The sequence below is a fragment of the Limulus polyphemus genome, unplaced genomic scaffold (assembly GCF_000517525.1).
Source record: "Limulus polyphemus unplaced genomic scaffold, Limulus_polyphemus-2.1.2 Scaffold2456, whole genome shotgun sequence".
NCBI classification, from domain to species: Eukaryota; Metazoa; Arthropoda; class Merostomata; order Xiphosura; family Limulidae; genus Limulus; species Limulus polyphemus.
In genome coordinates, this window is record NW_013668066.1 from 71,818 (window position 1) to 97,924 (window position 26,107).

A 26,107-nucleotide genomic window follows, 5' to 3' on the forward strand; every position below is an offset into this window, starting at 1 on the left:
CTTGCAAATAAAATTTGGCATCGATATTATTCATGCCTGTTCTCTCATCATTTCAAAAGTGAATGTTGAACTTTGCCTGCATGTGCAGCTTTTCAAACTGGAGACAGACAAATGTTTGGACAGGCACCACGGTTCGCAATATATATATATATAATATATAATAATAATAATAAAATGACACGTGTGTGTGTGTGACCACCATAGCTCCAAGAGCAAAGAACCTAGAAAACTGAAATCATGCACCCATATTAATTGGACCCTGAGGGTGTACATCTGGGTATTATTACTTATCCAAATGTGTGAGTGCATGTGTATCTTTTTAATGAGGCAAGCTAGCAAAAAAAGCACATAGAAAAGAAGTGGTTCCTTATATTACAAATAGAAATCACAGACAGACAGACATGCATGTCTGTGTATGTGTGACTGCCATAGCTTCAAGAGGAACGACCGTAGAAATTCAAAATTCCTTATATGGCTTCTTATATAACACCTTCTAGTATATAGAAAAGCCAGTGCAATTTAGTAACAGTGCATTCCAACAGTGACTATATACTTTTGTGCTAAAATGGGTTCAGAATACATACACTATCAACCTAATAACTGGAGCGAAGCTGGATACTTTTGCTAGTATGTATATATAAGATACTATGTCCTAACCTTCAGTGCAGTGTAAAGATTATTAAGAAATAGTTTGATACAAAAAAATAGGTTAAACCTTTCATTTAATTTGCCTAGCTTTAGCCCCTTGTAACTTAAGAAAAGTAGATGTATATACATAATTGATATTATCTTGGGATTAGAACAAGCTTCCTACATGGATCAAAAATAAAAATTAACCCAATAATGAGTATAGCTGATGTCAACTTATTTCATATGTTCATTGTCCTTTTACAAAAAAAAATACAATTGTCTTAACTGGAGCCTAACCTGCTTTTTTCAGTTATTAAACTTGTGTCCTTTAGCTTGTTATCTTTAGAATATAGAAAACAATAAATTAGTGTCCTTTATCATATTGAGTTCCCCCTGATAATTTGTAAACTTCAATAATGTCATCTCTAACCCTTCTTTTCTCAATAAAAAGTAAGTTAAAATATTTTAATCAATCCTTGTAAGAAGTCAATATGACTTCTTAAATAAGGAGACCAAAACTGTACACAGTATTCCAAGTGAGGCATAACTAAATATTTTTAAATAGATAATTACATATTTTGACTTGGAGTCATTATACATCTAAATTTATATTAACTTTACAACTAGCAACAGAGCAATGCTTTGATGGCTTGAGTGACTTATCTACCACTATGCCAATATTCCTTTTTTCTTTCATGCTCTTGAGTCAGTTCCCATCTATATTAAATGTGTGAATCAAATTATTGTTTGTAAAATGCCTTGTCATGCACTTGCTATATTTACCGGTCATTTACCAAATATTTGTTCAAGGTCTTCTGCAATACCTTAATGTGCTAGAAGAATTCAAGAGTTTAATGTCATCAGTAAATTTTACTAATTATATCCTTATCAATATCATTAACATTAATAAAAAAAAGCAAAGGTCCAAGTACTAAACCCTGAGGCACTCCTCTAATAACAAAGGTCCAGATAGAAATAAATATTTTTAACTGTGTATCATGAGCTTACCAATTTTCAAGGTCAAGGAAGTCTTTTTTTTTTTTATTTAGTGGTTAGACCACGAAGTTACACCTCATGTGACCAGCTATTACCATAAATCTACATAATTTTTCCTAACATTAATATTTGTATGTTGCTGCTAGGGGAAGCTTGTTTCAGTTTCATAGACATACATACTCAAATTGTGTTTATTTTTGTTACTTTGCTTTTTATTTAATATGTATGTTGGTTGACCCTTCATACCCTAGAATTAAGGAGAATGAACTACAGGTATATAATTTTTAATGTTCATCCCTAATTACCCAATTGTGATGTGGTTAGGGTCATTTTATAAATAAATATAAAAAAAAAATCTTGGACTCTGTGATGTTTCCATGAGGTCCAGTTGGGCTACAACCGAGCCACCTATATACCAGTTTTATTTCTCTTCAGACCATAGCTTGAGAATTGAGAATCATGGTTGTGTTACCATTTGGAAATATTTGTATGTAATTGCCTTATTTTATGGTTTCTTAAAGAAATTATTGCTGTTAATTTTAACATTATTAGTCAACTGTCTCTAATAAGTCCTTTTGGATTTCCTAACTTATTTTTTAATAAATTCTGTAGCCTTTCTGTAGTTCTGTACATCTTCCAACATATCTGTTAGTTTAAGATTCTTAAACTTATGATACTCATAATTTGTTTCTCCTTTATCTCTTTAATAAATCAGTTAGGTTTGATTTTTTCCTGTTAGCTTTTTCTTCTTTTTCAGGAACATACCTATTTTTGACATAAAAGCAAATTATTTTTTATATTTTCCAAATATTTCTTATATCACTTTTTAACTCATTATCCCAATTTATTAAAGACAACTCTTGTCTCATGGCTTCAAACTTGGCTTTCTGAAAATTAGGGACCAAAATTTGATCTCTTTTGGTAAAATATTAAGCCTAATTATCCAGTGATCACTATTTCATTAATGGTTAAAAGAAAAAAGCATACATCTCTGGTTGGTTCTATGACCAGTTGGTATTGAAAACCATCCTGAATCACTTAAGAAATCTCTTTTATTATTTGACTCATGTTTTTAATCAATGTGTTTAAAATTATTCACATACTTATTGTATGAGTATTATTTTTTGATCAACACTTATCTCATTATACAATTTCTCATTGACATCTGTCTAATCAGGTGGTTTATAGCAATTGCCAATAAGAAAATCTTTCTATCGTCAAAACTCATGATTGTTGACCACATAGATTCAACCTCTTAACTACCATTTTCATATTGTAAATCCTAATAGGATAAAAAGCCACCCCATCCTATTAAATAACGTATAACCTGGAATTTCAAACTAATCTAATTGTCAATATTCTAGACATCTAAGTTTCATTAATTACCATTATATCATAGCCTTAAATATTAACTAGAGTCCTGAACTCTTCTGTTTTGATCCTAATATTCCTAAAATTAGAATAATAGAAACTAAGCTTAATCTCTGTCATATTATGTTGAAATATGAAGACAATAAGATGAGGGGGAATAAGATTATTTGTAGTTATTGTGGCCCGTATTTCATGTTCTCTTAGGGGATAATGTTGTTTAATGTGTTGATTGTAAATTCTAACATACATAAGCAGTATTATTATGCATGTCCTAGATGTGAAGTTGATTTTTATAAAAAAAAATTATATCAAGTTAAAACGAAGTTATCCAAAAAATTTTTGAAATTCTTCTGTATATAGTTTTATTTTAGACAGACTTTTCTATATTTAAACTTATTCATCTAAATTAGTAAATAAGAACAATATTTCTTTCACATCAAATTATGATTAAGTACTCACATTATTACTGAGACAACTTGCACATATATATATATATAAGCATTTTTAATTTTTCCTTCTTTTTGTATGTGATGTGTAACTCATAAGAAAGGATATTATCCTATTGGAAAGGGTTCAGAGAATGGCTTTTAAGATGATTCCAGAGTTGGATGGGTCATTTTATGGGTATAGATTAAGAAATTTTAACTTGTTTTACCTTAAGAAGGATAAGAGACAATCTTATTGAAATTTACAAGATTATCTTAGGGATTGATAGGATGAAGGCCTATGATTTTTTTGTGAAAAGACAGACTAGGCTCCAGCTAAGGCAGTTTTATTTTTGTAACAAGATAAGTTAGCTTATGAAATGTGTTGCTGTCAGTAGTGTGGAGGCTGGCATCCTATAAGAATTTAGAAGGAAGCGTTGATTTTCTGAAAAATAAAGAGTGGGTTTAATTTTTACCTTTCTTGGGATTATTGGCTCAAATAGTTATAAACTTAAAGGATGAAATGGTCTCTTGTTTCCCAGTTTTCATGTTATACAATTTTAATTGTTGAAACAGAAATGGTAATACTGCCTGTTTGCATCCTCCCCCACCACTGTTTCTTCACGAACTATCTTGAAACCCCTCCTTTTTTGATGTGTATCAGTTGAACAGTCTGTCATTACAAAAATGTTATGAATGTACATCTGTACTTGAACATGTACTCTGATAGTGTAAGATAACAGGTCATGCTTAGATGAATTGTCAACCATTGTTTGTTGTGTAATATTTACATAAGATAATATGAATGTTCTGAACATCTGAAATTTCTTTATCCAACCATTCTCTAACTTATGTTGATAAGAGAATATAGAGTATAATTTTAACTAAATACACTTCTTACTTAACTTGTTTGGTAGAATTTGTGTGTTACCCAATAGTAATAATAATATTTATTTCACAAACAAAAACAACAAAAATCATTACAAAAAACAATTGGTGAAATTCTTCCTTTTAGATGTCCTTAGTTTGCTTGTGCTGGATCTAAGTACTCAATAACCAAAGCCTAAGCTGAATGTAATTCTCTCATGAAGATGTCCTCAACTTTCCATTGTAGGCTCTAATTAATATATTACCCAAGCCTAAACTGAATGTAATTCTCCCATGAAGGGGCCCTCAGGTTTCCCATGCAGGATCTAATTACTAAATTACTCTTGCATAATCTAATTACTAAATTACCCAAGTCTAAGCTGGATATAATTCTAAGGTTTCCTTATGTTTCCTGTGCAGGATTTAATAACTAAATTACCGAAGTTTAGGGTGAATGAAATTCTCCCATGAAAGTCTCCTGAGGTTTCTTTCCCCTTGCAGTATCTAATTACTATACTAAATTACTCAAGCCTAAGATGAGTGTAATTTTCCCATGAAAGTTTACTCAGGTTTCTTGTTGAGAATCTACTTACTAAGTTACCAAAATTTAAGCTGAATGTACTTGTTCCATGGTGTCTTCAAGTTTTTTGTGCAGTATCTAATTACTAAATTACCCAAACTTAAACTGATTACTGATTTCACACATGTTTTTTACAAAGATTAAACTTAGTGTTTTGCAATATAATAATTTTCTTATAATTTGTGAATTAAGATGGTCAGTTGGTGTTTTATAACCTGAAAGTTTAGTTGAAACAGACATGGGAACTAAAGCACTACAATATAGTTGGAATATTGTAAAATAACATAGGCCTCTGAATTGATTAGTGAAAGTAACACCACTTAGTGCTATTAAAAAAAAGAAGAGATTTTTAGTCTATGTTTATCACAAATTTTGTCAGTTGTTTTTCTTATGGGAAAACAGGATGTATTAGATCCCAAAGTTTAATGTAGAAAACGGGTAATTACTATTAGTGCTTGGATCCTAACCATGGAAGGGTTAATTTACCTACATGTATATTTACCACTATAGTGCTGTGATAAATGTACAGTTCTTCAGTTTATAATGAATTCTCTAGTATTATTTTTCTGTACCCCAACAAGTATTTGTCGTAATTATACTTGTACCTGTGCTCACGTATTAAACTAGTGGAAGAAGGAACGATTGACTTTGAACATGTTGCTTGGTCTTACCTTAAAGGCACGAACCCCCCCCCCCCCCCCCTCTGCAATAAACTTCCAAGTGCTTCCTTCATCTTTAGGCATAACTTCACATATTAAAACAGGAAAAAACAAACGTAACGGGAACAATGGATGGTCATAACCGGTCTTAGCAGTTGATTTAGCATTATTTACATTTCAAGGTAGTGAATGGCTATAAGCTTCTGTTAAAGTAGGACAGTTTTTTTATTCGTGTGTTAAATATAAATAAACCGGCCAACAATAAAATAACTTGGCTTGTACAGTAGTTTTACGGTAGATCTTGTGGAGAGCAGATTTTTTCTCTGTAACTTTCCTTTTGTTCAAAATTACTCGTATATAACTTCTGTAGAAAAAAACACAAGGTTCTTTCAAGTAATTCAAAGTCAATATGCATTTTGATTAGATATATTAATTATTAATAGTTGAATAAAATAAATATTAAATTTAGAAACCACCACTAAATGATATTTTTCGGCACAATTACTTCTTTTAATAACCACTATTCAGAGGTTATGTTGAATTCAATCTAATTTCAATATTGCACCGAAATTAAGGTTTATTTTAAAATAATTTAATTAAATATTTCAATCTATTCGTGTTATTCATAATTCAAGAAAATATATTTGATTGCTGTCATCTTACGCTTTTTAATGAAGATGGGAACATTGACAGGGAAATAATATTGTTACGACAGCGGGGGTCACGTGACGCTAGTAACACGTCATATTCTCGAACGTTCACGTCCCTTTCTGAAGCCTCGAGAGGTTGCTAGATATGCGGTATTCTTGTATATATAAGACCGGCAACAATGTAATGTAATTGAACTGCAGACAGAGAGAGACTGACAATTGAGTCGAGCACGTAAGTCGTTCGTGGTGAATTATAGCGTTTGTTTAAGCTATAGCGTGACCGTGGAAATTAAGTGAATTTCAAAGTTGTATTCAGAAAGAATAAACCAGTTTTATTTAAGAAAGGACTTATATCGCTAAAGTTTTTTCGGAAAGAATTTTTACGGAAAATTAACTAACGACCAGAGACGTAACAATATAATAGCTAATGCTCGGCGAGAAGTTTTCGTTTATAACATTTTGTTGTTGTTCTCGACTTGATTTTTATTTTATTACCTCGTCTCCGTAGTTACTGTTTGCAAATCAACAATACTGTAGGTCCATTTTAATGTTGTTCTATCTACACGCCGTTATAACACATTTTCATCTCATCATTTAATTTCTGTTGTGCATATATTGTTGTATAAACGAAGTTTCATAATAATGGAATGTACGAAAAGTGACCCGAAAAACGAGACTAACTCGGTAACCCGTGGCCCATTACAAATATGGCGGTATTGTGCGACGTTTTTTGCTGTATTTAATTACAGACAAGCCCACAAACAAACAATCTCAGAGTTTTAGTATATGGATAACTGAAATTAGATCCTAGTTTTACAGCATAGGTTTTGTGTGATAAAAGTTGTTAATATAGGAAGTGGGTTTACGAACTTGATGAGCCAAACAGCTTTCCATGTGATCCTAGTTTTTGTGTAAGAAAAAGGGTATAGCCCGTCAAAAGTGACGGTGCAAGTACTACCACCCTCACCTCATAGTACACCCCTAACCTTACATTTCATAATTAACTGAAATAAATAAATTTTGCGAAAAGTGCAGTGGAGGCAGTCAAACGTAGATAAGATCATTCATGAAATGAATTCGTGGCATATTCATATAATAATTTTAGGTAAAAATCACTTAGATTTACAACTTCTCATATACAGAAAAGCCAGTGCGTTTTGGTAACACTACCATCCAACAATGGCTTTTATGTCATGTTGCTTAGCAACAAAAGTATAACCTAATATTGTTGATAGTCTATGCAGTGAAAATATAAAATAAAATGTATAGACAACAAAACTGAAAAATATTTGTTAATTTAGTCTTCGTTGACTAAATAAGTGTTTTTTATATATTAAAAACATTGGTGATATAACAGAAAATAGCTTAATTCAGAAACGATTTAAGTTTAAGATTTTTATTTTCGTGATAAATTGTATGAACTTGACTCTTGAACTTGATCCCACGCTACGTCTTTACTTTAGGCTTCTTATACTAACATTCACTTCACTTATAAGGTTTAACGGCACTCCCTCTCATAGCCCCCTTTCACCCCCATCACTAAAATTGTAATGGAGAGACAGTAATCGAACTATTCTATCTGGATAAATGCATATTGGCTTTTATGACTCCCCCCCATTTCGAGAAATGAAGCGTGACGTGACACAATCTTGCTTTTATATAGTTTAGGTTAGACGGGACTACGCTTTTTGTATGGTTTGTGTATGTTCGATCAAAAAAACTACGAAAGCACAAAATGAACGCTGCAATAATTAGAAGTAAAGAATTTTAAATGACTGAAAAAAAAATTAACTTCTTTCGCTTTGTGTATATAAAAGAAGTATCGATCGATCTTATATGTATGTTACAGATTTCTTTTTCACTCAAGGTAAAAAACAACAACAAAAATACATAAGTCGATTGATCTTGTTTTAAAGTTTATATAGGGGGACGTATAAATCTAAATATTAATAAAAACAGAACTGTGAAAAAGAATTTGGTAGCTGGCCAAGTTATAATCGTAATTATAAATATATAAATTTTCACAAATCACGGTGTTATGATGAATAGTTGTTTTAATATTGGTCATTTTTGTTAATTCTAATAACTGTTGGTCAGGGCGCTCGACTCGCAATCTGCGGGCTCGAATGCCCATCACACCGAACATGCCCGCCCTCTCAGCCATGGAGTCGTTACAACCTGAGGGTTAATCCTACTATTTGTTGGTAAAAGATCAGCTCAAGAGTTGGCGATGGGTAGCGTTGACCAGCTGCTTAAAAATTTTAGAAGGGGGCATGAGCGCTCATTATGTGCTGAAGGGGCGCTGCGGCGAAAAAGGTTGGAAAACACTGCTCTAGTCTACCACAGCTAAATTAGGGACGTCTAACATTGCGCGATATTTAAAACAAACCACATCCAATGACAATTCGAAGTCACTAGTTCTCTGTGTGTATCTGTTAGATTGTTTGACATATTCCATTAGCTATAGCTTGTTTCCGGTTCACAGGCTATTGCTAATTATCACGAAATACAGGATGTTCACTCAGTAAATGGCAAAATTTTCGAAAGTTGCTTCAATCACATTTCGAGTGCACCACCGCTTATGGTTCATCTGACAGAAACAAACGTGTTAGTGTGACGTTTCTTCCAGAGTTTCAGTTGGGTTTACTACTTTAGTGTTATGATTGTTAGCACAATGTCATTGCCCCTTTATTACAATATGCCCGCAGAAACTTAGCCGTCTCCCACACCACTGTCCACGACTAATCATTGAGTCGTCAGTACATCTAAAATTAGTCTCGTGCTTTGATGAATGAAGAGGAAATCGACGACGAAGTAGTTAATATCGTTTAGGCGTCTAACTCAATTTTTTTTTCGTGCTATTAGGATTGGCACGGTTTTCTTTGACTACAAATGTTTACTTAATCATGTTACTCATAAAAGTTAGTGCTTTTGGATTTTTTATGAGGGATGTAAAACTTTATGAAGATTAAAAAACAACTTTAAAATGCAATATCAAATGTTATTTTCAGTACTGAAGTCTAATAAGCCTCCTTATTTTGTCGCGGTGTATTATACCAGTTCTTTCACCTGTGGCACAATGCAAGTTAGTGAATTTATGAGTTTATTTGGGAACTCGGAACTGGTATGTACTTTTAAGTAGAGTTTTTATGTAGAGTTTGTAGGCTGGAGGAGAAGTTAAAGGCTATAATAATTAATGTAGAAGCATTAGATAAAGAAAATTGTAGACTGTGGGAAATGGCAGCAGGATTTCAAGAGGAGCTTAAGTTTTTACATGCAAGGAATACATCAGCTAACAATGACTTTCAGGAAGTTAGAAAGAGTACTGTTAGGGATAAAAGTAGTGAATTTAATTGTAATGAGCCTATTCTATTGAGCAACAAATTTCAGCCCTTGGCTTCTGCAGATGAGGAATTATTGGAGGGAAGAAAAACAAAAGAGTCAGAGAAGGATGATAAGGAGGTTATAGTTATAGGTGATTCCTTGATAAGGCATGTGGATAGGATCATCTGTGGGGTAAATAGGGAGAAAAGAATAAGATTGTGCCACCCAGGAGCACAGGTAGAGGATATAACTGACAGAGCAGGAGATATAATAAAGGAGCTAGCACAGATGTAGTTTTTATGGTGAATATAGGTGCTAATGATGTAGGGAAAGATAAGTCAGAATAATACTTAATAAGTACAAGGGGTTGATAAAAGCATTTACAGAAACAGGCCATAACTTAATTTTGTCAGGGATACTGTCAACAGAAATTGTACATTTATTGACAATGGAGGTTGAATCCACTTCATTCAGATGTACCAACCATAGCTCAGTTTATGACCTGGCTCTTTGACAAGGAATTCACATCTTCCACAACCGCCATGTATAAGGTGGCCTTATCTCTTATCTTTTCATACTTGAAGAAACAAAAATTCTGTGAATCCCCAATGCTTGCCGACCTCCTCAAGTTGTTTCCGGTGCTTTGTCCCAAATTACTGTTTCAGTTATCTAACTAGGATATAAAGGTTATGTTTCATGCTCTTTCTTGATATCTGTTTGAGCCCTAAGCCTCATGTACCATGTATCTCAATTCCCTTAAGGTTTATTTTTATTTTTGTTGTACTGGTCTATGGATGTTGCCAGTCAGGGTTGTTTATGCTGCACGTGCACAAGATGCTTTATCATTTTATATATATATGCCTTTCTATACCCAGACAGATTCTTCTTACCTCAGACAGTGGCAACCAAGGAAGGGGATAAATCCTTTTCACTGATTCATCACCTCTATGATCAATTGGATCCTTATTGTTTATTGTGTTTGGTGAGGTCCTTGAAGTGTTATGTGGCTTGCACTAAAGCTTTTTAGAGGTGCTGAACAATGGTTTTTTTCATTCATTGTAACCCTTCAGTTTCCCAGGATTTATCCCTGGTTACGATGATGGGATGAGAACAAAAATTGATCCATATTGCTTATTCTGGGCTTTCTTTGGAGGTGAGGAGACTTCTGCAAGCCACATCAAATCAGATTTGTTACAGTTCTATGCCCTTAGCGACCCGGCTGAATTGCCCTCTGGAGGACATTGTGTGGGCTGGTATGTGGATCTCCCCCAATACTTTTAACTCGCATTACTTGCATGATCTAGCAGTATCTCCTTCTTAGGGTTTTAACTACCCCCTGTAGCTATCTGTTATATTATACAGAGGGGGTGAGAATTTTCAATACTAATCTTGTCTCTTCTTTCCTTTACATGGTCCCTTAACTCTTTTTCACAGGATCCCACTCTGTGTCAAGTGTTGCCCTGTCAGGGGTGCTTTTATCAAATCAAATTTGCACTAACAACCATTAACACAGTATACTTTATCTAGGTTGCAACAGGCTCTGTAGAAATGAGGTGCTCCAAAAGACCACAAAAAGGCAGACTATGCTGGACTGCCACTCGTGGACTATCATGAGTAAAGCATAAGGGGATCCATCTGATCAGTAGATTGAATAAATCAGTGTTGGTTTGCTTTTAAAAAATTGGAAAACTTGGTTCACGTATTGCATTGTTTCAAGAGCATTGTTCCTCAATGTGCATCACACCCATGTGTATTCTACTAGTGAAGCTAGGGAGTCCTTACCAGTTTCTAGTAACTTGGATGGTGGACAGAGGTTATTCCTCCAGAGTGCTTGAGTGACCTTATTTCATTCTTGGAGAAGAGAGTGAAGTTGGGGGCACTCCTACCTGGAATCCTGGATTTTTTTCCCAGTTGTTGGTAGGGGAGGCACCAACCTACATGGGAGCCTACTCTTAATACCAGTTTAGATTTAATGCTCAGTTATCCGGTTGGGTTGAGTGTGGCCCTTCTTTTTGATCAATATTGGTTCAGTACATTGTTCATGGAAGAGGGTACATTGTCTCCTCTCAATTACAAATGCACAGTGATCCTATCCTGGATCCTTGGTTGAGCACTGTTTATTCCACATCCTCCCCCCTAATTCCAGGGGCAAGTGGAATTTTTCTTGCCCACACAGTTGGGGAAAGAGAGGTTGAGTTCTGTTTCTTCAGGTTGAGTATGGCATACAGGATCCCATCATTCCAAGTTTGGGTATTGTCTTTTGGACTTCTTCAGGTTGAGGAGAGGGTTTTGTCCCCTTTGGTATTACTTACCTTCTAGTCATGTTTCCAGTAGCTTGGAATGCATCACTACATAGCTACAGGTTGGGATCCACTCGCAAATATATCTATTGCAGTCCAAGTGCCATAGCTACTAATGTGGTATTTAGGGGCCATGACCCTATAATTTCAACCTGAGCAGTGTGGATGGGGCCTAGCCAATGGTGATGACGAATTACATGAAATTCCTCCTGCAGTGCATGATTTAGGTTCTGGGTGAAAAGCATACCTGTTCTGGTTCTAGTGCAGTTACCCCATTAGGGTGCTAATCTTCTATTGGCATGACCATGGTCTATGCAGATGCATTCTGTATGGATAATGCCCTCACCAGCCCCTCCATCTTATCAGTGTGGGATTCTAGCTGTAGTGTGAAAGGAGGTAAGTATGTTTTAGAAGTTAACATTTTCTTAAATTGAAAATGTATTTTCAATAATACTTACCTCCTCCTCACTAAGAGTCTGTGTTAGAAATTGCAGATCAGGCCAGTCTCGAAAATGTAATATTATTATCTGAAGGAGGTGCTTATATATCATACCAAGGTAGAGGGCGCATTGAAGTAGGTGGAAAGTATCATGAGACAGATATTGCCAAGGGCAATTAAGTGGAGAATAAAAGACTGGAGCAAGAGAGAAAAAATCAGACCAATGCTTAGATAGGCAAAGAAAGGAAACACTGGCAGTTGAGTAATAGGTGTAGTGTGAGAGGAGGTAAGTATTATGGGAAATATATTAAATTTAAAAAAATGTTAACTTTCATGAAGGGTAAATCACAATTTAACTCTTCCGACATGTACACTTAGAAACATTACACATCTGTGACTGTTACACACAACTTAAAAATTTCAAATAATAGAACCAGCAATTTAAAACAATAACAGATTAGAATTATTACAGAATTTGCTGCTTTTACTAACTTAATATAGAAAGTGAAATCTATATTACTGATTGATGAAATTCATTGTAAACGTAAGTGAACATGCGCATCAGCATCTTAGTTCTCATAACATCTATATTTTGAATTGACTTAATGCTAGTTATTCAACCCTATGTCGAAGTAAAAATGCTAAGGTGTGTCTTTCAAATTTTAAAATTAAATTTGATCGTAATAATTGAAATATCTTCTGGTTTTTACCTATTTTTGTTATATGAGCATGGTATACAGTAGAAAAAGTTTTTAAAGTTTCAAGGTAGTTCTTTTTGGTTTTGCAATGTGCACAGTTTACAAAGTGTTTGCTATTAGTTTTTGATGTTTAGAAACTAATTGTTAAAGAATATCTAGAAATAAGGTGCTTTTTTGTATACAAGAAATAATAATTAATTGTTTTATTCTCTATACTTAATTCTGTGATGCACAAAGTGATTAGCAGAGATTTACATTTTATTTAAGAAAATACAAAGTATTAGTCAGAGTTTTGATGAAATTTCTTTTATCAGATATCTTTAGAAATAGCTACCCCAAAAGAATTTGACATTTTCATTGTATTTCATTTCTAAAATAAATCAAACAAGACTAAGGCCAAAATAAACAAAACAATGATAACCTGGAAAAAATTACTAGTTCATAAAGTATAATTTTTCACTGGCATTTTTATGAAAAAATATGTATTTTGATGATTTTTCACATAGCAGTTCAGTGTGGCAAAATACAATGCTATTGAAAAGTTCCAGGGAGTTTGAGTATATTTTTGGGCAGCAGTAGTCATAAACATAGCATTTACTAAGAATGAGAAAATAATTTTGACATATTGACCTTGTATTGCATTTAATTTCCATTATGTCACCTTGATTCACGGTTGAGCTATCTCCTTTTATTCCTAATTATGCCCAGATGAGATGGACATTCCTTGTAGTTTAAAATTATCTTTCATCTACAGCTATAAAATATTCAGATAACATCAATTATGACTGACTGTAACACATTTTGCACACATATAAATTATATTTGGAGCATCAGAAAAAAATCTCATGTTAAATCATAATTTTTGTCAGTTGTATACTTTAAAAGTAAAGTAATCACTACTCCACATTTATGAGAAAACAAGGGCTTTAAGAAAAGGAGTTATCAAGTCTGTGCAGATTATTCTAGATTATTTTCTTAATTATCTGTGATGGTTGGTCTTTCATTTCAATTTAGTGTAACAGAATCCAGTTATTGGACAGTCAGTTTCATCTAATGATCTTTTCTACTCATCATTTAACGCTCATATTTCCTTTACTTCGTATTGATTGGCACAAAGATGCATTTGATATTAAACCTAATGTTTGGTAAGGGGAAAAAACTTGATTTTTATCAACACTTTTGGTTTTATTGATGACATATTTTCTTTCTTAACAAAAAGTAGTCTTGAAGATCATTCAAAATATCTTCTACCATTTTAGGGATAACTTCTTAAATAAAAACTTATGCTTTACCTTACTCTTTTGCAACTACAGCACATTTTCTATGTCTTCATGAAATTCTCCAGTATTTTTTGAAGCCATAGTATTTAATTCAAGAAGAAATATTAGTAATCATCATGAGCTTAATGAAGTTTATTTATCACTTGAATATAACCATCCAACAACACAATTTTGTTTATTTGAATGTGTTTTATTGTTGCCACAAGTTGAATAAATGACAGCTTTTAGCAAAACTGAAATTGTATGTTACGTACAGTGTGCTATACTTTGGTATTTTTTGCCTCTTTGCATGATACTAAATAGAACTTGCTTCTTCAGTCTCATCTATGTAAGCCACTAAGCTAAGATATTTTGGTGTTCATTAAACAAATGATGATTTAAGAAACCTGTTATCCATCAGAATCTCTCATCAAGTCATCGTGATTAATATTATAGTTTTGAACCTCCTCTTGTATTTTGAGCATTGAAGATAGGGCATACAAACTTTGCACAAGAGGCACACACTACTCTAACAGTTGTTTAACTTCTATTCCCTTTTTTTTCAGGGGGGTACACATCTTCTCCTGCCTATCTTTACATAAGGCTGAAAATATAGTATTTACATGAATGAGATGATAATCATACTTTTTTAATCTAACAAACCACTGAAACATTCTGGTAGTTTTTCCTTTCAGTGCATTCAATGTTGTACGTAGTATTAATTCATCGGCACATTCCTCAGAAATGATTTTAAAAACAAGAAGGGTTGCTTTTATGCACCACTCTTTTTTTCTTTTTTTTCTGGCTCACCTTCTTCAGTACTTAGCTAGGGCCAAACACCCTTAAAACTAATGATATTGATATCAGTCCAGTTGTATCCATTTACTGGTTATAATGGTTTCAATATGGTATGCCTTGTAAATGAATTCTTTATATATGTATATTAATTTTGTAAACTTTTAATGAATCAGCAGGATATTCTAATGTTTTATGAATAGAATGTGTTCTTACCTCCTAATATAGTCTGGCAGGTCCCTTATGTCTGGAACCTTGGCATAGCACCTGTTTAAGTAAAGAAACTACTGTGAAGGATTTTGTTTTAAAATTTCAGTCTTAGACGGACTATATATATTTATTCTGTAGGTTAAAAATTATCCAGTAAATGTAAAATTTTCACATATTACAAGTAGACCTAAAGTAAATGAGATCTTTATTAACATATATTTTTGTAATTTATTTGCTTCTTATGTTATTTTACATTAATACTTCAAATATTATTTTTAAGACCAAATACTATCAGTGTTCAAAAACATTGCTAGGCTACCACTGTTTCAGAACTTCCATTGCAAACACCTACAATAGTTAACAAAACCAGAAGTTTGTTTTATTGATGCTTTCGGTAATTAAGATAATTTTTTTTATGGTTTGGATGAACTGCACTAAATAGTAACACCATAATAAAACGGAAGGAAAAACTGGCTACCCAACTTGATGTTTATAGGCCTAGATCCTAAGTCTTATGTAAAATGTTTCAAAACATCATAACTGATTCAACAAAAGCTCTATTTATATCAGATTTATGTGGGAACAAAGACATGGAGTAACTCCATAAGTTGGTGGTGCACCAGAAAGCTGCACATACGATGGGAAAAGTTAGTGAAATCCAGGGTCCTAAAAAACTGCAAGGTTTATGGCGTTTATGCAACGTTTTCTTTGACTTTAGAAATGAAATATGTTAAAATAAAACTAACACTTTATCCCAACGTGTTTTTAAGTTGTTTAGGAAAATATTGAAGGCTAAAAGAAAAAAAAAGGCAAACTCTTTGAATAAAAGTAAAGAACAAACTTATTTCTGAAAAAAAACAAAAAAACAACAACAACGACTTATTTCACCTTTCCTGAAAACAGTGGAAAACGAATTTACAGTCGTTTAAGTTCTGCACCTAAAAAAAAACATGAATTAGTGATTAATGTAAACTGCAGATGCTACAAAAAATAAAATGTCATGGAAAAGTCGAATATGCTAAAACGTTAGTTTTTGACAACAGATTAAATGAATTATACATAAAAAAAATATTTTCCTGACTTACACTGGCCATTTACCAAATTAAAGTCTTAGGAACAAAACGTTGTTTCTCAGAATTTGTAGAGCACACTGGGGAAATTTAGCCATTTGTGACAATAAAATTAGAAGAAAATCAACCTTTTCCCTTTAGATAATTGGGAATTTTTTTTATTTCATCAGGACTTGTATGAAAATGGCTTTTGTACAGACCACGATAAAGTCATAATAGCGAAACGTAGGCTGAAATATATACATAAAAAAATTTTTTGTTATTATCTGGAGCGTAAATATTGTTTTTCTAACTTTATTAAGAAGAAAACGTGTAGGAGTAATAAGAGCTTCCCAATTGGTCATCATTATAGATAGACTACTACATCATTCCGAGAAACACTTATTACTAGTAGTAACATAAAGAGAATTTTCATAATTGCATTGGGTCAACTATGACGAGTAGGATATGGTAGTAGGGTATTCAAGCAATTGAACTGTTTTGGGAACAGATAAGAAAAATATAAGTAGTGCACGGACAGTTCTTTAAAGTTGGTGGTTTACTGTTGACGCTATGCTTCTGAGTCGGAATGCTGTTTTATAACATTTAAAACATTGTAACATATTACTCAACGAAATAATTAGATGGAATATTTATTTTTATTTTGTGAGCTCGCGGCTCCTTTGCTGGAATCTTTGACAAAACACAATGGCAAAAAGAATACAGATTCTATAACGTACATCCGAAAACATCACCTAGCAACGAGAATCAACAATAGGAGAGACGTCTAGCCTAGTTAAGAAATAATATTAATAATATAAATAATTTAGGGTGAAAGTTAAAATTTCGAAAATTAACCGTTTTCTCTAATTGGATAAAAACAACAAGAAAGAGTTCAATATACATATATATTTAGACGGAAGACGCTTGTATCGTCAATGTTTGTTGTATGCAACTACCCAGACTTTATTATAATTTATAGTAAAAGTGGGAAACTAGTGTTGGTACAGTGAAAGTTTAGGCCTATAGAAGTTTGTCTGCATCAGGATTATAGCGGTGATAAAAAATTTATTTTATTTTATCCAAAAATCTAACCAAAAGTATGCATCAACGAATATAAAATCATTTATTTTTAATGTTATTATTATATGAAGTTAAGAAATTTATTTTGGGCAGTTACTCAAGTAAATTTATTGTTACTACTTTTTAACCTTTAGCATTATGCTATATTATAGCGCTTAACGCCTAAACGGGCGAAGCCATGATCTGTTGATCAGTTGCTTGTATGATTTTATATCAGAGTAAAACTCATAATAATTTTAATCTTTTACCCTGTAGGTTTTTTACAGTAAGCATTTCAACCGCACATTATTTGCACGTCGCTACCGAGTAGTCCTTTCGCCCGATACCAGAACTCATTAGGTCGGCTGAGCTCCTAAAACACAGAGCCAAGTCGATTGGACTAGGTATATCATGCATTAATGTATTTAAAACTGCATACGTTTCTTTTTGATTAGCGTCCTTTCTATTTATTCCTCTAAATTATGTTAAGCTAAGATTTTATTCAGCACTAGTTGTTTTTGAGCGTAGTCGATTTTCTAATATTTATATATCAGTATAATTGCCAAACAAACATTAGTAATAATGATACAACGTACGTATTGGAGAGACAAATAAAACTGTTACAGATGCATGTATCTTGTCTTAATCAGCATTAAAATATGTTATAAACAGTACCGTATTAAAGTATAGGCCACCCAAGTAAACAAAAATATGGTTCGTAAAACTAGCAGAATAGAGGCAAGAGTGAGTTATTATTATTATTTCCAAATATTACCTGGGCCTAGGGTCCCAATAAACCTTAATCTGGCCCTGGTTATAGACAGATTTAATTGTGAAATTTGGTAACAAAATGGGTCTTTGTTGGTCCCACTCTCTTTATTGCCATTAATTCAGATTAGTTTTGGAAACACTTAGATGGCCAGAAATTTTTAACACATTTTCTTTGTTTTTAGATCCATTTTTGGAAGCTCCAGACGTTTTTAGTATGGAATGTAGTATATCAGCCGCTTATCCTAAACATCCTTCTGGTGGGTCAAACTTGAAGACCAGCAGTCCGCCCAAAACTGGGCTGCATGTAAACTTTGATACTGAGGGGGAGGAGGTGTCCGAGAGGAAGAAAAAATACCTCACAGCCAAGTATGGCCAACATCAGATGAGTCTGATCAAGAAGAGACTACGCGTCGAGATGTGGATGTACGACCAACTCCAGTCGCTATACGGGTGTACGGTAAGTTAAAAATATTATCATAATTCCGAACATGATGTTTGGTAAAGATGTATAGGTGTACGCCCACTCCAGAAGGATATATACAGTGTACGGTAAGTTGAAATATTCTCATAATTCCGGTCGTGATGATTAATAAAGAAATACAGATGTACGACCAACTCCAGAAGAATAAATACAGTGTACGGTAAGTTGAGAGATTATCAATATTTTGATCATGATGTTTGGTGAAGAAATACAGATGTACGATCAACTCCAGAAGGATGTATGCAGTGTACAGTAAGTTGAAAGATGTTTGATAAAGCTATGTATATGTGTGTGTGTGTGGTGTTCCCCATTACACGGCTTTCCTGCAGAGTAGACAGGGTCCGCTAACTGGAGGTTTGAAGAATGCCGAACCTCAGAGTATGTGATTGGGTGTCTCTCTGCTCTCTAACCGAGATCGTCGAGAAGAAACAGTTGAATCTGAAAGGTGCAAAAAAACTGATCTTAATTCACTCTGCCAAAACACATTCACAAATAAAACAATCAAACATGGCAGGTGTATCTGTTACGTGTTGGATTCGTGAGAAAGTGAATGGAAGACAAACCTTAGTTATCGCTCTCTCTCGCCAGTCCAGTGAGTGTGTTCTCCTAAAAATAAAACTATACCTCAAAGCTAAGGCAAGTTCTAAAAATCCTTCCAAATCTTAGCAAAAATCTGCCTAGCGGAGGGGGACCCTGACCTTTAATACTAGAAAATACAATAAAAACATAAGCCAGGTTTGCAGACGAAATATTATTCTGCAAGTGGTCTTTGACCACTTTAACTCGAGTGCTAGGGCGTGGAAACATCAGGCCATTATCGGAGTCACCGATAGGAAAGGCAGCTTTATATTCCTGGACGTCACGTATTATCTTTCTTGTAAGAAACTCCAATAGTGTAAATTAGCGAATGAGGTGTTAGATACGTCGAGAACGTAGCAATGCTAAAATGTGTTTAGTCGAATGGCTTTACGTTCAAACAGTACTGAAAGAAAAACAGAGGTTTCAAAAAATTCACATAGTAACAAAGGGAAAAGGAAACACATAGTATCATACTATACCACAAATCTACAGCCAACTCCGGGCGATAGTGTACAGTAAGTTAAAATATTCTCGAAACTCTGATCATGATATTTGAAAAACACGTTTAATAATAAATCAAATTAACGGAACGCTGTGACCTGAGCAGTTCTTCAAGGCTACTTTCTGGAGAAAAAGTATTGGAATTACTTATGTCCTAGTGTGTACATGTGTTTGTAGTGCGTCTGTAGGTGTCAGGGTTTTAAATATATGTGTGGGTTGAGGATTCTTCTACAGTAGATGTCTGTGACTTGCTGGCGATAAATTCGAACAATAAACGGACAGCACAAAATCCACTTGTTTTAAAATAATATATTAAAAACAAGTTAAACGTATGTACAAAAATTCCTTACACTATGGATACCACAGTTGTATCTCAAACTCTAAATAGTTCTCTTTTTCTTGTAAAAAGTCGACTTGGGGAGATTCAATTCCTTTAGAATCCAATTGACAAGACTAACTATTTTTCTCTTCTCTTATCACAATAGTATCAGTGAATAATTCACTTACGCTACCCCGTAGGTCACCAAAGTTGTATCCTGAACTTCAAATAATTGTCTTCTTTTCGTCAAAGTACACACAGACGTGTTCAGTTACTTAAGAACACCATTTGAGAAGAGAAATTATTCTCTTTAACTCTATTCAACTGTGAAACTCACTTTAAAATATCACCTGTTAAAGCTAATCACTCATACGTCAGCTAACTTCACGTTTTCTAACTTTTCTCTGACTGAACTTGTCTTTCACTTTACCAGACTTGCGCTCGTTTGGTCGCCTGTATTTATATGTTGATCACTGAGGCCTGGAGCTTCCTGTAAAGTGCGCGAACGGCGCTGATTTAATAATACTCACTTAAGGTAATAAGAAAAATACTGAAGGTTCGAGTAATATAACGTGAATAATATTAGTTAAGCCTAGACAACAATGTAATTGCAAACACAACGTTACGACTCGTACAGAGTTACACAACCAAACTTTTTTATACTATCGCTATTAAAATGTTATGAAAAACTAAACAGTCATTAAATATTAACTCACAAAACAAATTAAATAGTAATGCCCACACTAAACATTTGTATATCCAACAGTATGGATAATTCGAAATAATAAAATAACACCACAGATTTTACGAAATAATGTAAATTTGCTGATAGCTGCAGTTTTAAGTTTCGGTACTTCATAGCTAACACAAGAAAATTTACAACGACCTTCCCTGAATTACCGACATATGTTTGATTTTTTTTTCGTGGAATCTACAATTAGTGTATAAGAGTAATGTAAGAAATTGCACATGCACAAATACGTTTCGTTTCTCAAAGTTGAAGATGCTCGCCACAGGTGAGTTAAGTATGACATTTTTTTTTTAATGGATGTGACATTCAAATTCATGTAATCGTTTAAAGTCTAACCTTGTGGTATAGATAATGTTCATATATTGTACTTATCTTAATGATTATTACAAGCCTAGTAATAAGCTCACCGTTCTTGTGTTACGAACACTTGTGAGAACTCCATACTGGAATTACGATATCTGCCTTTAAGTTTAGTGAAATTTGAAGTCAGAAGATGATAATTAACATCGTGATCATCTTTTGATAAAAGTTCTATTCAAGGACGATTGTTTGTTACACCGTTTTTGCATGAGGAGATCTTGTAACTAATGGCATGTTCAGGCAAGAACTTCGAAACTGCTGAATAAGGAACACTTAAATGAGTATTCCATTACTTCTTTCTGTCTTTGTGTAATGTATAACTGTTCGTGTTTGTATAGTCATTACCCAAAGTTCTGTGACAACTTTAAAAATGGAATATTCTGTTTATAAGATATTATTATGATTTTATAAGGTTGTAATGTCATAAATGAATCACATATAAAAATACACATAAAATCTCGTATACGAACATAGCTATCAGCCTGGTAACTTTTCTTCAACACACAACTTGTAAAATGTGTCATCAGTTATATCTCCATTATGTATTCCCATACCACATACAGTATTCCCAGATTTTTTGTCAAAATATGTGTACATTGTGCTCTGTATTTATACTACATATAATGTAATCACGTATTGTTTAGGAACTTTGGTAAGAAGCAGTAGAGAAAGTGGTTAATCGTGGTAAAACACGCTACGACACAGTCACTGTAGTGTTTTTCCATTCTCTTTGCTTTCACGGCGTAGCATATATAAACTTTTTTCTGTCATGTTCCGCAGAGTGAGCACTGATTATACCCTACACTAATGTTGACTGTCGTGAAACCACAAGTTGACCATGTAATTGTCTTAAGGTTTAAGACGTAATAAAGAAATAAAGAGCTGTTCATTAAACGTGTGGTGTCACAGGTTCCGCAGTTTGTCAGTCCTGCTGTGAAATAGATGTACGAGTTGTTCAACCGATTTATTTAGCTTTGTCCGTGGGCGTGATAACTGTATGGCCCAGGTATTACACGCATGCTTTCAATATAACAAGGAGGTTGAATAGCCTACAGTCTCTGTGGTTGTGAAGGTATCACCGCAATACCATTACTGAAGAAAACAACTAGATGGCATGTAGTATCTTCGTTCACCCGTAGCCAGAGAGAGAAAGAGAGATCCTGAATGGTTCTTAAGAATTTTCACCCCTTCCGGATTCCATTTTAAAGTTAACTGTTCCATGATAAATCTCTCTAATAATTTTTTATCTTATTCTTTGTAAAAACTCGTTAACTGTATTCACAGTTACTCGGAAATGTACGGTTTCATCCCTCCCCTTTTTTAAAAAAAAATTTTCAGGAGAGTAAGACACACACACAACATTGAAAGTCCTGGCTGTTTCGTAAAAAAGTCCAGAACTTTAGAAATGATGCTCATTTTGAAAAAAAATCAAAGCTGTTTGTAACATAGGCCTCCGTTGACGAGAGTAAACAAGCCACTTGCAGCTGATTTTGATTTGATACGTTTGTTTAACAAACACAGAAAAACACAAATAAGTGTTCTAAAACGTTAACTCTTTTACCGGGTTATAGGTTTAGTATTCATTTTAATTAAAGAATACGAATATAGTACTTGTGGATTGTACTTATTAAAAACTCAGAACAACACTTAAAAGTACACAATAATTTATAAAATTGTTGAAGGCACCAGGTCTTATTAAAACTTACATGTTTCGATTGGCTACAGGAAGGATGCAGTAGTGATAAAAACAAAACAAACACATTCCGATATTTTATATCTTACTATTTTGCACATTGCAAACACATTTACCAATCATCTGACATACATGGTGCTGCCACCTATTTATCATTGTTTAAAAAGGATTACTAGAAATGAATTTCTACAACTTTGACCTTCATCTGTATTTAAAGTTAATTATTTTTAATTCATGTTTGTTTTTAATATATTTAATCAGTTACTCCAGTCAACACCGTGGGAATAGGGATTGTTAGTTATATGTTGTTGTAAAGCTGATTCATTTATTTTTCGTTTTTCTATAGCTGAGCTATGTTCTTTAAGTCTAAATTGTAAATTTCTACATGTTTGGCCAATATAAATTAGATCGCAAGTACAAAGAATTTTCTAAATCCCGCATTTATCCATTAATGTAATTTTATCTTTAAGACTAGCTGTAAAGTGATTAAGTTTAACTCGAGATGAAAACTTTACCCGACAGTTAATATGTTACTTAGACACATTACCAATGTATTGGGAATCGTTTGAACGTATAGTAGACAAATATTCTTACCATCAACCTTAGTAACCGTGAGTCTAGTACACTGAATTTTTTAGTGTATTTTAAAACTTATTATAAAGTCAATAAATAATTTCCTGTTAAATTTTTCGACTTTGATACTAAATATTCTTTGCATGAACAAATATTTAAGGTTGTTCATGGGTGTCCGCAGGATATATTACAGAGGGGTCAAGATGACAAAATGATATCAAAGCTATAACTAGGGAAACGCAAAACTGATAATTCAGTGGGGAAATGCCCCCTTGCGGATGTCCATGGCTCTGTTATGCATATGTGAAAGAAGCTGACATTTTTTTGAGAATAGGGGTGACACGATCTTTTCTGTCGGACAAAAAAAAAATGTACCTTTATGGTGTATTGAAATGTCTTTTACAGAGAACCTATATGAATAGGAACGTTAAAGCTTAGTCACCAGGTCATGCTCTGGCTTATCTTCTTACTAAAACTTTCAGTAAAAGTAGTGATTTCTGTGGATAACCGATTTGAAAGGATAAACCCACTTGGCATATCTACTTATCGCTGGTCATGGTTTAGCGGTTAACTACAAGACTGTAGATCGGTAAGTCCGAAGTTCGAACCGCCATGCCACTGAACACGCTCCGCACCTTCACCTGTGAAAGGATTTTACGAGTGACAGTCATTAATTGGTTCAAAGCCCTTGTGATAGTGGTTAGTAGTTAAAAATTAGGGACGGTTGTACTTGAAACTTGGGGGTTTCTGGCCTAACTCTTTAGCACGTGTGTCGCATAATTCGGCGTTCAGGTTTTAAATACCACACCATATCGTATGTCAAAAAAAATTGATGCATTTTAAATGTTTGCATTATTCTAATACATGGAATATCATACGCATAAAAGGATTAGTCCAAACGTTTAACATGTGTGAATCTCATTACGTTGGCAAAGAATTAATAAATACATAATAAAAGGGTAAACTCCAGGATTTTATTTCATTTTTTGCATGTTTTCAGTTTGTCATGACGACGACTATGACAATTAGCTAAAAGTTTGCAAAAATAAGATAATAAATAAATGAAAACGTGGAGTTTACCATTTTATTGTGTATATATGCATTTTACAGTAGTTTCCTCTGTGTTCTGATCAATGTGAATACTGAATATATTTTGCCATTACTCGGTTACTGTTCTCAAAAAAACGTAAAGATTGCACACGAAGCTTGAAATAACATCAGGGTTATATACGAAATGCGCTAAAGATGGCTCGCACATGTTTAACTCACCCCATTGTTCAACACTTCCTGCACATGTTAATGTCACGTGGTATTCTGTAAAAAAACTGCCATCTTTATATATATATATATATATATATGTTTGTGTGTGTGTATATATATATATATATGTGTGTGTGTGTGTGTATATATAAAGTAATACAATTTTTTGAAAAACCTAAGGATGATGGGGGTGGCAATGCCAAAAATTGTACACAAAACAAATACAAAGTATCCAAATCTTTTCCAGAAAACATTTATCAACAACTAAATGTTGAATTCAGGTTTAAGTAAAAACATTTAAAATGAATAATGTTATAAAGTCTTACAATGGCTAATTCCTATAAGCTTGTACTAATGTAGGGATTATTGTACCTTTTGTCTATTCGTCCCAACTTTGTTTCTGTACTTTTTGTCTATTCGTCCCCATGGCCAGGTGGTTAGGGTGCTCGCAATCTGAGGGTCGCTGGTTTGAATCCCCGTCACACCAAACATGCTCGCCCTTTCAGCCGTTGGGGCGTTATAACGTGACGGTCAATCCCACTATTCGTTGGTAAAAGAGTTGGGGATGACTAGCTGCCTTCCCTCTAGTCTCACACTGCTAAATTAGGGACGGCTAGCGCAGATAGCCTTCGTGTAGCTTTGCGCGAAATTTAAAAAAACAGCAAAAACAAACCAAACCTATTCGTCCCTACCTTGTTTCTGTACTTTTTGGCATTGCCATTCCACAACACCCTTTATTTTTTTCAAAATTCTTCTTATTACTTGTTTCTCCCCCCCCCCCCAAACAATCAATATTAATAAATGATGGTCGCTATGAAGGCAGCAGTTTTAGCCTACCATGATGAGTTTAAGTTAGTGAAACGCTATACTGCTTTTTCACTCCCCCACGTTAAAATAAACATTTTGATGAGTAAATCATCCTAACAACTTCAAGTATTGTTGAGCTAGCACTTCTGACGCTGCTACTCGCCGGTTCTCTACTTTATCGATGTGTTTTGGCTAATCTAAAGGTCTTAATAGTTTTTAAAAACCTCGAAACCTAAGCTTGGTGTTTATAAAAGTATCTTACATTTGAGATTATGATGAGCAGTACATAATATGTGACGGCCATTTTTTTCACGAACCATCCCCACATACATCCGTGGTTAGTGATACTTGTTTTCTCTTGTTGTTTATTTTATGTGTGGTGAAATAGTACATGTATAAGCGTGTGTATTTTCAGCTGTCTTTCTGTAATAATCTGTGTAAACCTACACATGCGTATCGTTATTTTTATTTATGTAGTAATCAATGTAAATCAAATAAATTGTATCTCTCTAATAAAACATGTTAACATATACGTATATATTTAGTCATATTTCCGCGGTAATTGGTGTAAACACGTGTATCTTTAATTATATTTCTGTAATAATCCATGTTAACATAGAACGGTCTACAGGGGTTGGACAAAATAATGGAAACACCTTGGAAAATCAACAAAATATATTTTAATATGGTGTAGGTCC

General features: G+C 33.7%; 1 protein-coding gene across 2 annotated transcripts in view; it reads left to right on the forward strand.

Annotated features, from left to right (window-relative positions):
• The window catches only part of LOC106467005 (protein phosphatase 1 regulatory subunit 14C-like), a 92,895-nt gene that overhangs the window by 4,180 nt on the left and 62,608 nt on the right, over nt 1-26,107 (forward strand). Inside the window, exons 2-3 of one of the 2 annotated variants that reach the window (XM_022395085.1) lie at nt 17,591-17,718; nt 18,268-18,542. In XM_022395085.1, coding sequence (XP_022250793.1) covers nt 18,300-18,542 — 243 coding nt within the window. In that variant the 5' untranslated portion in view covers nt 17,591-17,718; nt 18,268-18,299. The remainder of the gene's footprint in view (nt 1-17,590; nt 17,719-18,267; nt 18,543-26,107) is intronic. The other variant, XM_013927314.2, reaches the window with a different exon arrangement.